The following is a 15,545-nucleotide window of genomic DNA, read 5'->3' on the forward strand; positions in this document are numbered from 1 at the left end:
ACCTGGCAATAACATGTGATCTGTTTCTGTATCTGGATAAGTAAATATACAATAATGAAGGTGTAAATGTACCCAGAATGCATTGCCATCAGGACGCTATCAGAATGTCAGACCATGGCGTTTCTAAAAGTAGGGCAGGTCCTCCAGAGACGAGACTCCTTCACAGACACACTGACCTGCCAACTAAGTGTGACGGTGGACAGAACAAGTACAGGTGTTCAGACAATAATTCAGTACATTTCAATTTCTAGGAATATCGATTTAGCATTCCATTCCAAAATAAAGCCTTAATACACGAGCCTTAATGAGATATTTCTCACCTCTAATTTGTTCAGAAACGGATTTTTTTGACTGTGAAGGTGAAATAACATTTACTATCATATTCACCCCGTTTCCTAATCAGGGCAAGGTTGATACAAACATGTACTTCAAACAAAGCACTCAGCCCTCTGTAGAAGTTGAAGGATCCTAGTCCTTACAGTATCAGAGTCCTCCGCTGGGATTTCATGTCAGCCATTGAAGAATCCTTGGGCTTGGTGTGCCAGGGGAAGCGATATACTCTCAAAACCATCATGTTTGAAAGTCTCTCTCTCTCTCTCTCTCTCTCTCTCTCTCTCTCTCTCTCTCTCTCTCTCTCTCTCTCTCTCTCTCTCTCTCTCTCTCTCTCAATCAATGGTAATAATGACCAATGATTTTTGAAAATCAGCTTGGATGAGCTTCAGGTTCGTGACTTTGCACGGGTAGAAACATGTGTCACGAAGGGCTGAGTCATGTGATGCATGTTTGATTAAAAACCCTTGAATCTACTGATCGCTGCTTTAGCTTTGACGGCTCACACCCACTGCAGGTGTGTTGTTGGGGTTGTTATGACAGGGGGTGTGTTCCAGTGCCAACAGGTTTATGCTGAATATAATGGCTGTTATGAATGTTGGATGACAGCTGGTTTCACTACTTTCACTACTCCAACCACTGTTCGATAAACATGGACAGCATCTCCCCCTGCATTTGTTCCATATGCTGATGAAAGCACAAAACTCACCAGCAACATTCAGTGTCCGTCTGACAAATAAAGTTCATGATAGACAAACGCAGCCAAAACAAACGCCCTACTCCTCTATTTTCTACATTTTCTGAAAAGTTGTAAGATTCTCAAATCGAAGTGCTCGGAGTAGCCGTGCAAGAAAGGATGCAGCAAATGAAGAGAGGTTGGTGATCAGAAAAAAGGTCATTATTTGAATCTCCTATGGCATAACAGTGAAATTCTTCCTGTTTGTTTTTTTTGCATTAGTAGTAGATATAATAGTCTCTGTAGATGAAAGGTTTCCAGCAACATTTACAACTTACAGTGCTAGTTTGCATAAGAGACTCATCTATGACTTAGCTAGTGTCGGGAGTAATGGTTTTGTGTATTTTTACTGGGTTTCCAGTCCCACCAATACTCCCAGTGTCTAGGTTCAGACGGAGAGAGGGACAAAGCAGGAACCAGAGAAACTAAGTATCTGGCAGGATTGAGAGCAGCTTAGCTGGGCTGCTGGCTTTAGCTTTTCAACCTAACACTTGAGTTGGTCATCGCCATAGAAACATTTTTTGGAATTTGTCTTTTGGTGTGACATCAGTTATTAGAACTGAAAACGTGTGTTTTTCACCTCTAAAACACACAACCTTTTCCACTTTACTACTGGAGACCCTTTCACACTCAGCATAGCTGTCATTGACAACGGGCTGCATTCTCTCAATACCTCCTTCAGACTTCAGTATATCGTGTCGGTACGATGATAAAGTCTCGTCATGGCCACAGATGTGACAGACTACACGTCGGTCCTCAACCATCATGGCTGCTCAAGTGGACTTGATATTGGAGCTGTGTGAATGACTTGTGCATCGGACAGCAGGAATAACCAATGAGTTAACGGACTGGTCACGTCATGGTGTGTAACCACCACAGATGTATGAGCCGTATACGAGCCCAGTGTAACTGTAGTCTTGTTTGTGTGCAACATCAGATGAACCCGGAGAGTCAGCCAGGAGAGGAGCTAAGAAAGGTATCGCACACAGCCACTTGCATGCAGCTGTGTTGTTCCAGTGTGGGCTGCACTAATGGTTGATGTTTCAACTACTCCTAACTTGCTGTGATCCAGTTGAATGTTGGTCTAAGATCAGAGAAGATTGCTAAAATAGTACGCTTTTTATTGTGTAATTAGTTGACGAAATTGCAACCTTATGCTTGACTTTATAGAGGGGCTTGATGTTTGGCCTGATGCAGTGCTGGATTAGTACACTACTCTGGTTTAACGTGGATTTTATTGAGTACCTGGTAAATCCTCATTAAACTGAATAAGACATACCAGTGTGGTCTACACTGCCTGCAGGACACAGTAAGAGGAGTATGGCATGCACGCGGTCTGTGGTTCTGATTGGTCCATACATGCCTGTCTGACGTGTGGTCATGTCCAATAACAGAGTGAGTTTGAGCACGCTCATTGCCCTATTAAAACCTCTTTTTAACAAGTGGTGAAACACCAAACAGTGTTGTTGCTCATCCATCCCAGAAACCTCCCCAACCAAAGATGTGGGCTGGAAGCTTCGGGAGGCTCTGAAGCAGCAGCTGGCCATCATCCATGAACGTGTGGAGGCCAAGAAGCTCGCCAAGCTGGCACTGGCGGAGGTCAGACTGCTGCTGGCCAAAGAGGAGGAAGAGAAGGAGCTGGAACTAGGGAGGAAGGAAATAACAGCCAAAGTGAAGGAAAGAGTGGCCACCAGGCTGCGAGAGGAAGAGGAGAAGATGGAGAAAGAAGAGATTGAGACGGCCCTGGAGAAACTAAGGAAAGAAAAGGCAAAACAAGTGGATGAGAAGGAAGGGGATACAAAATCAAGGAAAGGAGACCAGTCAGAGAAAAGGGTGGATGGGGAGGGAAAGAATCCACCGGAGGGAGTCGAGGGGAGAGGCAAAGAGTCTCAACAAAAAAGAAAGGGAAGTAAAGGAGAGAAATCTGACCGAAAAGACAGGAAATGAATTAGCATGTTAAGGTTTCAGAGGAATGTTTTGATCCCATAAGAAGCCATTTCACTGTCGGGGTGGGGGAGGGTAAGTGCTGAAACTTGCATTTAAATGTCCCATTCATAATCTTGGTTTTATCCTTTTTATAAATGAAGACGAGAGCAAAAAGTGATGCATTTAAAATTGGCATTTTGGTAACTACACTTAAACTCTGGCACCCCATCAGTGATGTAATTCAAGATTTAATTAAGATTTGAGATTTAATTAAGATTCAATATTTAAACGATACCCAGCCCTATTTGGCCTGTGTTTACATGGAGTTTTACCAGCTGGTCCACCCTCCCCTCAGAAAGCGCTGTGATGCATACCACTCATTCATCACGTCTGAATCTTAGTTCATGAACTTAAAACAGAAGGTGTAGTTGAGGCTTTTAACCCAACAAATGAGAGGTTGCAGAAACGAGTCATTTTCAGGCTTGGTAGATTTGGTAAATCTAATACATGATGCGTCGTTATAGTTTTAGGATATAGCTAGCTACTTCTATGTCCATGCTTAGAGAGAGAGAGAGAGAGAAAACAATGTTTTCTGCTGGGAATTTCCTCCACTTCTTTGTTTTGAACGACCCAGGTAAGAATCACTGATCTAGATTTGGTCCCTCTTCATTGTTCGGAAAGAGGTTATTGGGAAAGATGGGAGGAATGGAAAACGTTTTTTGCAGAACCGGCATTGAGCCATACTCGTCAACATGTTCATACTAAGTGTGATGTAGTGTTCATGGTTTAACTACATTTGGAAACATTCAACACAGTCTCACAACAGTTAATGAAATAGTCACAAGAATGGTTTGTTCTGATTTGTGTACATGGACACGACTGTTGGACAGCACGCCTTTTAAATGTATTTTATTTCAGTTGGATGCATTGCACGTTACATAATCACATGTACGTGTTTAATTCATGTGTCCACTTCATATAGATATGGATGGATAGATTCCATGATGTGACTTTTCACCACCTGCCATGAGACTGTGCTGGAACATTAGAATCTAATCATCTCTCTGAACTGTTGCTAAATCATCACACAATGTGAGTTTTCATAAATAAATAGAGATAGATTTGTGTTCCACTATCAGAAATGTTATTTTCTTGAGTCAATAAAGTTTCTGAATCCCTGTAAGTGACTCTTTTCTGACATGAAGCCAATTCATTCGGATGCATGTTGGGAAGAATAGACAACAGTGTCAATTTGCCTTGGCATAACACAAATCATTTTGTCACACTTTGCATTAATAACGGTTCAATTCCAAAATAAAAATCACTTGTCAAAAGTAACACCAGTTTGTCAGCTTAAGACACAGCATTAGGACAAGATTGTTTCCCTGAGATACCCGTTCAAAGTTCAGTCGGTCAGCAAAAGAAAGCCTTTTCATCCGTTTAATAGGAAATGTTGATTCATGTGAATGTTACCAGTGTTGTATGATGAGCTTATTTGCTGCACAAGGTTCATGTACAATACATCACATACATGATCATGCATTGTCCAGCTTTACTGACTAAACGTGTATGACATCCATTAATGTGGGCTGATGTTTTTCAATAGATCTAAGTCTATTGAACCTGCGTCCCCCATAGGACCTCTGCTGCGGTCCAAAGTCTTTTTCTCTGAGGAAGGTTCCTAACGGAACAAATGACCCTCGCTACTGCAGACCCACGTCAATCAGCAGCCGTCACATTATGATGACGTAGCTTAGTGAAAGTGCAGTTAGATTCTCTGAGCACCGCGGCTGTCTTTCCCTCAATCCTGATGAGTTCTCCATCTCATATTTCCTTGGCCTTCGTGGTGTTTCCCCCTGAGATTGAGGTCAAAGATGTTAGGAAAAGATTTTAGGAATTAATTTGACTTTTTGACCGCAGCCCTCATTTCAGAATAAGTATGACCCCATTGGATTTTACCATGAATTACACTCTTTGTCAATTAAAAGATCATTTTTCCAGTCTAGAAAGTCTCACTTTGTCATAGGTTTGTCATTTAGTTTTGTGTGAACTCCATCTCTATGGCAAAGGCCACTGTTGCAAAGAGTGGATCAAACTCACTCCATCCATACAGAGCTAGAAGAAAAGAAGATCTACTTGTCCTGATTTCCACAGCAACAAATACGTTCACTAAATAAAGTTCTCATGCAGAACAAAATTACAATCCTGAGGAGGATCCAAATAACAGAAAGGTGATCCAGATTAACAGTCAAGCACATCCACTCTTCTTCACGTCTGTTTTTGATAACCGACATAGATAAAATGTGCATCCAGTGTCCTCTGTGGTCACAGAATGTTATGGGTCACAGAATTAGGTGGAACACCGGAGAAGACCTGCTGTTAGTGAGTAATGTTGCATCCTGGTACAGGCATCGTAGGTTCAGAGAAAGAAGTCACTTTTGGCTGGAAAGGCTTAACAATTCTGTATTTTGTCTGGTACTACAAAATGAGACTTAATTGATTGTATAAAATCTTTTAAATTGACAAACCTATAATTCATAGTTAATGCACAATTCAAACGGGATCAAGAAAATAATTTGTCTCACCTCCTACTAATTTATTATTAAGGGTGTGACTTCTCTCTTTATGATCAAGGGCTCAGTGTCCACATGTACATACCCTGTGTCTATAATGCACATATCCACATGTTTCCTGCCAGCAACGTTTGCATTCATCTCATGTAGGGCTGAAGGAGAAGGCTGTCGTCGTCACATCCCGTAGTGAACAAGCTGCCGCCCCAGTGGACGTTCCAGAAGCTGAACTGAGACCAGAAGGTAGCACACATGTCCATTATACACTTCACTGCTGTGACCATAATCTAACCTCATAGGTTCTTTTTCCTGTAAAACAAAGTATGACGTGTGAAGCGTCAGCTACTACCAACCCATTTCAAACCAATAATATCAGCCATCAAACCCTCAGAGCTAGAGAAATGTTCACAATACTCTCATGGATACTCTGGGAATATCATGTCAGCTCCACCTTAAACCTCCACCTTTTGTTACTTGTTTTACTTGTGAATGGCCTGTTTTGTTTAGAGTAACACAACTTTTAAATATCACACACAGACAGTTTTTAGGCTGTTTTTTATGGTCTTCTGTGTGGTCATGTTCTTCTACTACTACTACTTCTAAGACTAGTATGCAGGTGGGGCAAGGACAGAAAAAAGACAACTTAATGCATAGACTGTGACATCATTGGAGGAAAGCATCATCTCATTTGTCACTGACATTAATGGCTCCACTCTTGTAAAGGTTACCAGCATGCCTCTAACTGTGAGCCAGCATGCAAAATGGATGGAAAGCAGCAATCACTGTTTATAAGTTACATGTGTGCTTAACAAGTTGTCCTTTTGGCTAGGGTTAGATGAGTGCAAAGCACAATAAAATGAAAGCACAATAAAATGAACAGAAAATGAAAGCACAAAAACCTGAACCAAGAGTATATTCTGCTGCAATGAATGGAATTAGTGTATTCATCAATACATCAAGTGTGGCAGTGGACCATGTAATTGTGTAAGTGTGTATTTTTTTCTGCTTTCTTTCTTCATTTTCAAACCCAACAGTTTGCATTTGCATGATATGATTGACTCTCACACATCGTCTGGTCTATCCTCAGCTGTGATCGAGCCTGAACCTGTCCCTGTGGAAGATGTGATCGAAGCTGCTGGAGCAGAGGACACTTCTGCACCCCCACCAGGTGCCTTAATGTTTTTATGTGACAATAATGCCGCCATATATAATGGCCTCCATTTATGGAGAGGCATTAGATGTTTTACATTTGAATGTCTAGTTACATCAGATTAAAGCTTGGACGTTCTGTCATGCATGCTCTGCAAAGACGGGACTAGATGCCTGAGAGAACATGACTGCAGCTTTACTGCCTTGAGTCACGTCTGCACATATTGAACACTCTGCCTCTGCATCAGAGCATGTGAGCGTACGTGAGTGTCGCCCTATTACCTGCTCCACTTCGGTCTGGTACCGTTCACCCCACAAGTCTGAAGTGTGCCCAAGCCTGTATGCCCAAGACCCAGAACGTCTCGATATTGGGATGCAATCTGAGTTGAGCACTGAGCGACAATGAGCGGAACGGCCTGACGATTATACGTCCCGTCCACGCAGGCAGGCGGTGTTCCGTGCTTGTGCTTGGTACAGAGCACTCCCACTGGTCAAACAAACTGTTTTATTGCTATCAAATCACAGCTAAATAGTTTATTTTGGGTTCCTCCAGTTGTGGTAAACCAGCCCACGTCAGTCTTGCTAGATCCAGTTAATCCAGCTTCGTGAAAATCACCGAGCACCTCTGGATGATGTCACAAACCCAGACAGGACGGTGTTTGGTTTTTCCATCGTTCCAACATGCACAGTGCAGCAGTTATTTTGCTTTGAGGATATTGTATGTACTAAATACTATGTAGTTCAGTGTTCTCTTTGAGAACACTAGAAGTACTTTACTGATTACCTGGGGTTGTAAGTCCAGATGTGATGGTTGACATTAGGGGCTGATCACACAGACGTGTCCCTAGAAACGTGCCATTCTCAAAACAACAGTTCACCTGGCATAAGCTCCTTGCTTGTGCCGAGAGTGACTCGGCATTATATTGACTCGTCCAAGTCTTTACTCAGTAAAAGGCCCGTCATGAACCATCACCTGCAGGATGGAACCTGCAAAACATACTGTGAAATTGCCATGCTGTAGTCTGTGTGAGGATCTGTACAACTATCTGCTTCATCCTCCAGAGCCTGAGGTAGCAGCTGAACCAGAACCTGAACCAGAGGCTGAACCAGAGCCTGAACCAGAGGCTGAACCAGAGCTTATGGAGACTCCTGAGGTTGGTAGAGGCCACATTGATTAAAAAGCATTATGATAAAAGCATTAGTGGAACTGGGTCCTATTGTAGACAGCCAATCTAGATCCTTTTTAAAAACTTGTGCTGAAAGTTGAAATTTACAAAAAGCTTGATATTGAATTAATTAGATAAACAATGAGTTATAACATCATAAGGACCGTCAAATGATTAAAACAATGTAATCAGGTTAATCCTGATTATTTACCTTTTGTAAATATACCTGAAAAGTTCCCATCTCCTCTGTTTATTGTTGTGGGAACAGAAAGATAAATGACAGAAGGCGTATATGCATCAGAATGTGAAGCTCCAACAGAGATGCACTGATGCCACTTATTATCAGACATACAAAAACATTCCATATGTAACTACAAGTACTTACACTTCAATACTTGCTGATATGGAGTACTGATATGAGTAATCAATAATTACAGTTCTAACAACAACTTTGAAAACCGTCAACTTTATGTTTTCCTGATACAAACAGCAGTTTGCATGGGGATATTAATAATTAACTGTTTAACCTGCTGTCAGTTACACAGTTCAAAGAAATATTACAGATAAAAAAGAGACTCAGAGGATCAGCTTGTTCCCAACCGCAATGATCAACCTTTCCTCCATGTTTTGTTTACATTGGCTTTTTACATGTGCTTTCCCGGTCCTATCAAAAAGGGGATTTTATTGGCCAGTCAGAGTAGTAAATTTGCATATATTTGCATAATCAGATTGAATGGTGGATCCGTCGGCACCTGACCTGCAAGTGATGCAGGGATGCGGACCCACAATTAATTTTGGCATAATGTGATGCAAGCTCAAAGGTGCATAGTGTGAACACGGCCTAAGGGAAGGCGTGTCTAGTGCAGTAGTGCAGAGTTGCATAATGCGATCTGATTGCCTGACAGATCAGTGGGCGACTGAAAAGTTTAACTTTTCTCAACTTTTTCACGCAAGCGATGCAGTGGAACGGACCCACAATTCATCTCGGCAAAGCCCATGCAAAGTCAATGACATCCGTCAACAGACATGTACAGTGTGAATGCACCCTTAAAGGAGAATAGTGGTCCACCTTAAAGGTCAGCCCACCTTAAGTGAGCTTAAGCAGCCAGAGTGGTTGCTAACTTCGGGGCTCCATTCACATTAATTATCATCAGCACAGGAACTAAGCTCGAGTCTAGTTGTAGCATTTATTCACTGAAAAATACGCAAATACACACACTGACCTGCTACATTCACATATATTCATATTCACCTTCTCTCTCCCTCTCTCTCTCCCTCCCTCTCTCTCTCCCTCCCTCTCTCTCTCTCACACACACTTGTATGAACCTGTTGGTGACATTTGGGTGGTGCATTCCTTTTCAGGTGATCGAGGAAGATCCAGAGGTGCTGGAGGAGGAGCCTGTTGAAGAGGAGGCCCCTGTGGAGGAGGAGCCTGTTGAAGAGGAGGAGCCTGTTGAAGAGGAGGCCCCTGTGGAGGAGGAGCCTGTTCAAGAGGAGGTCCCTGTGGAGGAGGAAGTATGTTGTTTTCTTGCTGCATCATAAATGCATGCCGGTTTTATGCCGTATTTATGAGCATATGCACCTAAGCACAAGAAATACTAGTCAACGATCTTGCCAGTGAGTCTTTTCTTTTTGGGAAAACAGCAGCTGCGAGTTGACGTTCCCTTCTGGGGCTTATATTTTGGAAAAAATGGGTCCATCAGTAATTGCCTTTTAACATCCAGTGAGACTTGGGAGCTATAATTTGTCATGGTTTTAGTCCTGGTTGTGTGTGTCCTGGTTCTGTCTACCAGTAGTAGTAGTAGTAGTAGTAGTAGTAGTAGTAAGGTTACCTTAGTGATGGTAGCTGCATAGTGATAACAGCGACAAGGCTTAGCATAAGGTTAAGCCTTTAGTGTCATACAACAGCTTCCCAGACAAAAAAAACGTGAATCTTATTGGTTAGATACTTTACGTAAGCAGTTATGACCCCCCTTGATGAAGACACTGTGTGAATTGTTTGTGTGGAGTTTGAAAGATGTGACCGTGGAGCAGGTCAGAAAACTGGTACGGTGCTCAAGCCGTGAGTGTGCAGGAGAGACCAGAGTGTGCGAGCGGCGCCAGCCTCCATGGAGCGACGTGGACATTTTAGACTTGGTTGCGGGATTCTGATGCACTGTTTAAATGTGACTTTTTTGTTAAAATTGTGCACAATAAGAGTGCTGGGGGAAATGTATGGGGTCGGTGTTTAATTTTTGTATTTTTTGGTTGTACAATATATTGCGCCATGCGCGAGTGATCAGCTGTTGTTGAGCCTCGTTTATTTACGCACAGCCTTCGAAATAGGTTGGAGCTGTAGTTTGTTTAGTTATATTCTTTGTGATTTAAAAGAACCCCTTGTGCATTTATGATAACACCTCTAACAAGTCTAAATAGGCCGAGTGTTAGACTCTCACTTTAAGGCCGCTATGGCCGAATGTGAATCTGTTGAACTATATGAGCAGTACAAGATTTGCTACGATTTCACCCAAAATAATGTATAAAGGGTCAAAGTTGTGTCAATTAGAGCATGTTGACAATATTTTTTAGGTCATTTTACATCTCGTCTCCACTTAAGCGATGATATCATCCACTCTGCCTGTCTGAACTGTCATTACACACCCATTATATTATCTTAAACGGTCTGAAAATTTCAACACAAACATTGACTTTGTGAAAACCATGCTAATCATCAAGTTAAACATTTTGGCCAATAAAGTCATAGGTCTCACAAACTATTGAACTTTACATAACTTTGTTGTGTGAAAATATGACGAGTCTGGGTATGGGCCCAAAGACGAGCATTTTATTTTACCTGTCTTTGCGTCATTTGGGCCCTAGCACCGACAACGTGGGGACGCAAAGGCCCTATTGGAACTGTGGCCTTTGTGGCCTTTTTGGGGACCTGAACATTAAAAAAAAACGAGAAAATTGGTGTGCACATGGGGACTGGCGAAATAATTTAGATTTGAGCGGTCTCAGAGCACAAATAAGTGTCTCGCTAGTGCCACCTAGTGCCTTGTAGGCCACGCCCCTCACACCTCTCCAATTTCACATGCAATTTAGCTCTAGGGTTGCACATCTCTCTGTGATAAACGGTTCGATATGCATCTAGATACACAGGTTACGATTCGATTCAAAAACGATATCCTTTTATTACAGACTGATCAGAATCGATTCCATACAGTGTAAGAACGATACGATTTTATTCTACGGTTAATATTTGTTGTAGATATTTTATAAAATAAAGAAGCCGATTCTATGAAAGTGACAGTACAATAGTTTCTTTTCAAATATGTAAAATACCACATCTCCCTAAACATTGTGGCTGTATGGCACTGGCAAAAAAAACAAACAGAACAACAAAATCACATGTCAATGTATTTATTTTTAGACATGGACCAAATAAAAGTCTGTCTGAATGGTTGGATGGCGGTCACAGGACAGTGTCGTGGACGCTACCCGTGCTGCGGCCGCCTCTTGTGACGCAAGTTGAGACGCAAGCGATTGACATTCAAAGCCATCCGTCTCTCACGTGCGGTCGTGGAGTGCCTGTGGTCACACGGCAGCGTTGCAGCCGCCTACCTGTGCTGCGCCCGCCTCTCCACCTCCACCTCCTCCATTTTCCATTTTTTATTATTGAGCACACATATGCAGCTGAGCGTGGTCTACAAAATTGCCATTGGGACTGCTAAAGTCAGCCTCCCGAACTGCTCCGCCATTTTGAATTTTGTGTAATACACGTTTTTGCTAACTCCTCCTACACCATTTATCCGAAATACCAAATTCAGTGTGGATCATCAGTAAAGGAAGCTAAACAAACGCTATCAAATGTATAATATTTTTGCGTTCAGAAGATATTAGCCAATGAAAATTAGAGTGGCGTGGCTCTGGAAAGCAATACCCATAACTCCATAACCTCTGGGCCAATCATCAAATTTCACTTAAGGTGCACTGGGAACCTGTTTAAGTGTTGCAACATCCACCAACACACATTCATGAAAACAGCCGGGGGTCACCCTTAGAAAAATCCTAGCACACCTTTCCCGATCATTCTCCACGTTTTGATGTATTTTTTGCACATTGGCAACATTGTGAGTACGTGTTTTAACAGAAAAAAATATTTATTAAAAATATTACAGATATTTATTCGCTAACCTTTGACAATGTTGCTTGATTCAGGCTCTTCCAGTTGAAGATGTTGAAGAGATGATGGCAGACCAGCCTGGAGAGGAAACAGTAACAGAGCAGGCTGTGGAGGAGGAGTCCGTGGGCGAACTTGCAGCAGAGGTGGAGGCTGCAGAGGAAGAGGAGGAGGCTACTGATGAGGCCACAGAAGAACCTGCTGTGGTAGAGGAGACCCAAGAGGTGGCATCAGATGTTGAGACTGAAGATGCTGCTGAGGAGCCCACTGAAGAGGAGGCTGCACCTTCAGAAGAGGCTGTGGAGGAGGTAGCGGAAGAGAAGGCAGCTCCTTCAGAAGAACCTGAAGAGGAGGCAACACCCTCAGAAGAAGCTGTTGAGGAGGTACCTGAAGAGGAGGAGGAGGCAGCTCCAACAGAAGAAGCTGTTGAGGAAGTCCCTGAAGAAGAGGAGGAGGAGGCTCCAACAGAAGAAGCTGTTGATGAGGTACCTGAAGAAGAGCAGGAGGAGGCAGCTACAACAGAAGAAGCTGTTGAGGAGGTAGCTGAAGAGGAGGCAGCTCCATTAGAAGAAGCTGTTGAGGAGGTACCTGAAGAAGAAGAAGAAGAAGAAGAAGAAGAAGAAGTGGCAGCTCCAACAGAAGAAGCTGTTGAGGAGGTAGCTGAAGAGGAGGAGGCAGCTCCAACAGAAGAAGCTGTTGAGGAGGTAGCTGAAGAGGAGGAGGCAGCTCCAACAGAAGAAGCTGTTGAGGAGGTACCTGAAGAGGAGGAGGAGGCAGCTCCAACAGAAGAAGCTGTTGAGGAAGTCCCTGAAGAAGAGGAGGAGGAGGCTCCAACAGAAGAAGCTGTTGAGGAGGTACCTGAAGAAAAGGAGGAGGAGGCAGCTACAACAGAAGAAGCCGTGGAGGAGGTAGCTGAAGAGGAGGAGACAGCGCCTTCAGAGGAAGCTGTGGAGGTTCCTGCTGAACAGGAAGCAGATCCCATAGAAGAGGCAGTGGAGGAGCAAACATTACCAGGTAAAAAGAAAAAAAAACTAGAAGTGAAAAGAAGAGGTATACCGGTTGAACAGTGCTTAAAAAATAATGGGAACACTTAATCATTACAGTATAACACCAAGTCAGTTAAAATTCAGGTATGTGTGACTCAGTTTCACCTGCTTTGGTGCAAATTAAAATGACAACAGGTGCAGTGGAGAGACAAAAGTAAGAAAGGGAATGGTTCTGATGTGGAGGCCACAGATAGTTTCTCTTTCCTTCCTCACTGGTTCTGCTCTGGTTTTGTGTTCTGCTTGTTCTTATGAATACTTAGAATACATACATAGCACGAGGCAGCTCGATACGGGTTCTCCAGAGCACCAGAATTGGCAGGTCGGCCATTGGTACCCTGTTCTATACACAGATTAGAGCAGGTTTACACTGAACACGTGACAGGCGTGAAAGAGTCTGGAGACGTCTGGGTGAACATTATGCTGCCTGTAACATCACCCAGGACCGGTTTGGTGGTGGGTCATTGGTGGTCTGGGAAGACCTATCCTTGGACGGTCACACAAACCTCCATGTCATGGCCAAAGGTACCCTGACTGCTGTTGGTCGATGGTTGTTGATTATTCAAGGGACTAATCTGAGGACTGTATTGTATGTGGCTGGTAGGTTATGTCTTAAACCACCTCCTCCGTTGAGAGATGGTTGTTCCAGTTTGACAAAAATGATATAGATTGCAGACTCGGCAGTCCATCTGCATCTTGCAAGGACAAGGGACAATCCTTTGAGAACACCAATGTTCTCATTCTGGCTGGAAGACGGATGGTTTGAAGGAGGGTTTAAAGAAGGCATTTTTTCCAACCTGGAATGATCATTTATCAACAGAGGAGGTGGTTTAAGACATAACCTATCAGCCACATACAATTAAGTCCCTAGCGGGGCTCCAGAGCTTCACCACCTGTCTCCCCTCCCGCCGTAAGATACCCAGTGCTGTCTCCAGTCGGTCGCGATTCTAAGAACCGGCCATTTGATTCAGTCTCCGGTTCATGGCAGGGCAGGCCTACATTATGCATTGCATCTATTAGTGGAAGTATTCAGTGCTCACCATGGCACTTCTTGGTTATAAACTCCACTACAACTAAGTGGCTTTCCCTCCTTCTCATCCATCAAAACAGAGTTAAGTTTGATTTTACTTCAGTACACACTATATTGTGTGCTAGTAGACCATTAACATTGAGATATGATCACTTAAATCAGAGAAGCATTGGAACTGATTATCCAAGATTGGCTGCTTTTGTCAGTACCAAAGTTATGTGTGAGCCATAGAAATAAAATGGGAGTAGAACAGTTTGTTGTTATTGTGACAACACACATCAGTGGGGATCTAAAGTGATGTCAGGTAGAGAGGACACAGCTCTGGAGACAGATGTCTGGCAAGCTAGCTTGGTATATGGTTAGCCAGGTATCTGGTTAGCCAGGTAGATTTTGAGCTAGTTATCTGGTTAGCCAGGTAGATTTTTAGCTAGATATCTGGTTAGCCAGGTAGATTGTTAGCTAGGTATCTGGTTAGCCAGGTAGATGTTTAGCTAGGTATCTGGTTAGCCAGGTAGATTGTTAGCTAGGTATCTGGTTAGCCAGGTAGATGGTTAGCTATGTAGATTGCTAACTAGGTATCTGGTTAGCTAGGTAGCTAGTTAGCTAGGTATATGGTTAGCTAGGTATGTGCTAAGCTAGTTGGCTAGGTAGAGGTTGGATAGGTAGAGGGTTAGCTAGGTGTCTTGACCTTTCCAGAGTGGTGGGGAATGAGTTGGAGGCACTGTTTGATCATCGTTCACCAGCATGCCCCTCAGCTCATTTTCTGTAAACAGTGTAGCATTACAAAATGACAGAATTAGTAAGTTAGCTCGCTAGCGTGCCAATTCCACTGCTGTAATGTGTGACCTGTTTTCCTTAAAATGATGTGAACAAAGTTGTCAGTCATGTCTACTACAGCCTACAGCTGGTTAATGGTTGCACATGTTTCTTGTTCTACAGTCGCAGAGACAGAAGTAGAGTACGAAGTAGAGGAGGCAGCGGAAGAAGGTACATACACACACACACACACACACAGAGAAAGAGACCCTCTGCACATGCATCCAACGAATGGGTGTAGATGCACTTTACATTTAAAGGGGACGAAAGCTTTGTGAGGGATATTCTACTATTACATTTGTTGTGTTTGTGTTTGCAGTAGCAGCAGAGTTTGTTGAGGCAGAGGAACAGATTCAGGATGAGCCCACAGGTAAACATTGTTTTCATCTTGCCTTATACTGTGTATGACTTTACATCTCTCCCTTTCTGGCCTGCGGTTCACATTAGGCAGCCTTACAATGAGCCAACAATTATTTTCATTATCACTAAATTTGCTGATTATTTTCTTGATTAATTACCGGTAAATATATGTAGATAAAATAAGTCAGTATATTCAGAGTCGGTATAGTCAGATTATTCAGCTGCCTTATTTGTTACCAGCACTCCAAGACTCAAAG

The 15,545-nt window shown here is 42.9% G+C and overlaps 1 protein-coding gene across 50 annotated transcripts in view; it reads left to right on the forward strand.

Moving 5' to 3' along the window:
• Positions 1-15,545, forward strand: part of asph (aspartate beta-hydroxylase) — a 36,298-nt gene that overhangs the window by 15,819 nt on the left and 4,934 nt on the right. For 13 of the 50 annotated variants that reach the window (XM_084008448.1, XM_084008454.1, XM_084008447.1 and 10 more), the window contains 7 exons: positions 5,716-5,805; positions 6,650-6,730; positions 7,774-7,865; positions 9,240-9,392; positions 12,078-13,053; positions 15,052-15,099; positions 15,248-15,298. In XM_084008448.1, the coding sequence (XP_083864574.1) occupies positions 5,716-5,805; positions 6,650-6,730; positions 7,774-7,865; positions 9,240-9,392; positions 12,078-13,053; positions 15,052-15,099; positions 15,248-15,298 (1,491 nt within the window). The remainder of the gene's footprint in view (positions 1-5,715; positions 5,806-6,649; positions 6,731-7,773; positions 7,866-9,239; positions 9,393-12,077; positions 13,054-15,051; positions 15,100-15,247; positions 15,299-15,545) is intronic. The other 37 variants (XM_084008479.1, XM_084008481.1, XM_084008451.1 and 34 more) reach the window with 37 other exon arrangements.

The sequence above is a fragment of the Eutrigla gurnardus genome, assembly GCF_963514095.1.
Source record: "Eutrigla gurnardus genome assembly, chromosome: 4".
NCBI lineage: Eukaryota > Metazoa > Chordata > Actinopteri > Perciformes > Triglidae > Eutrigla > Eutrigla gurnardus.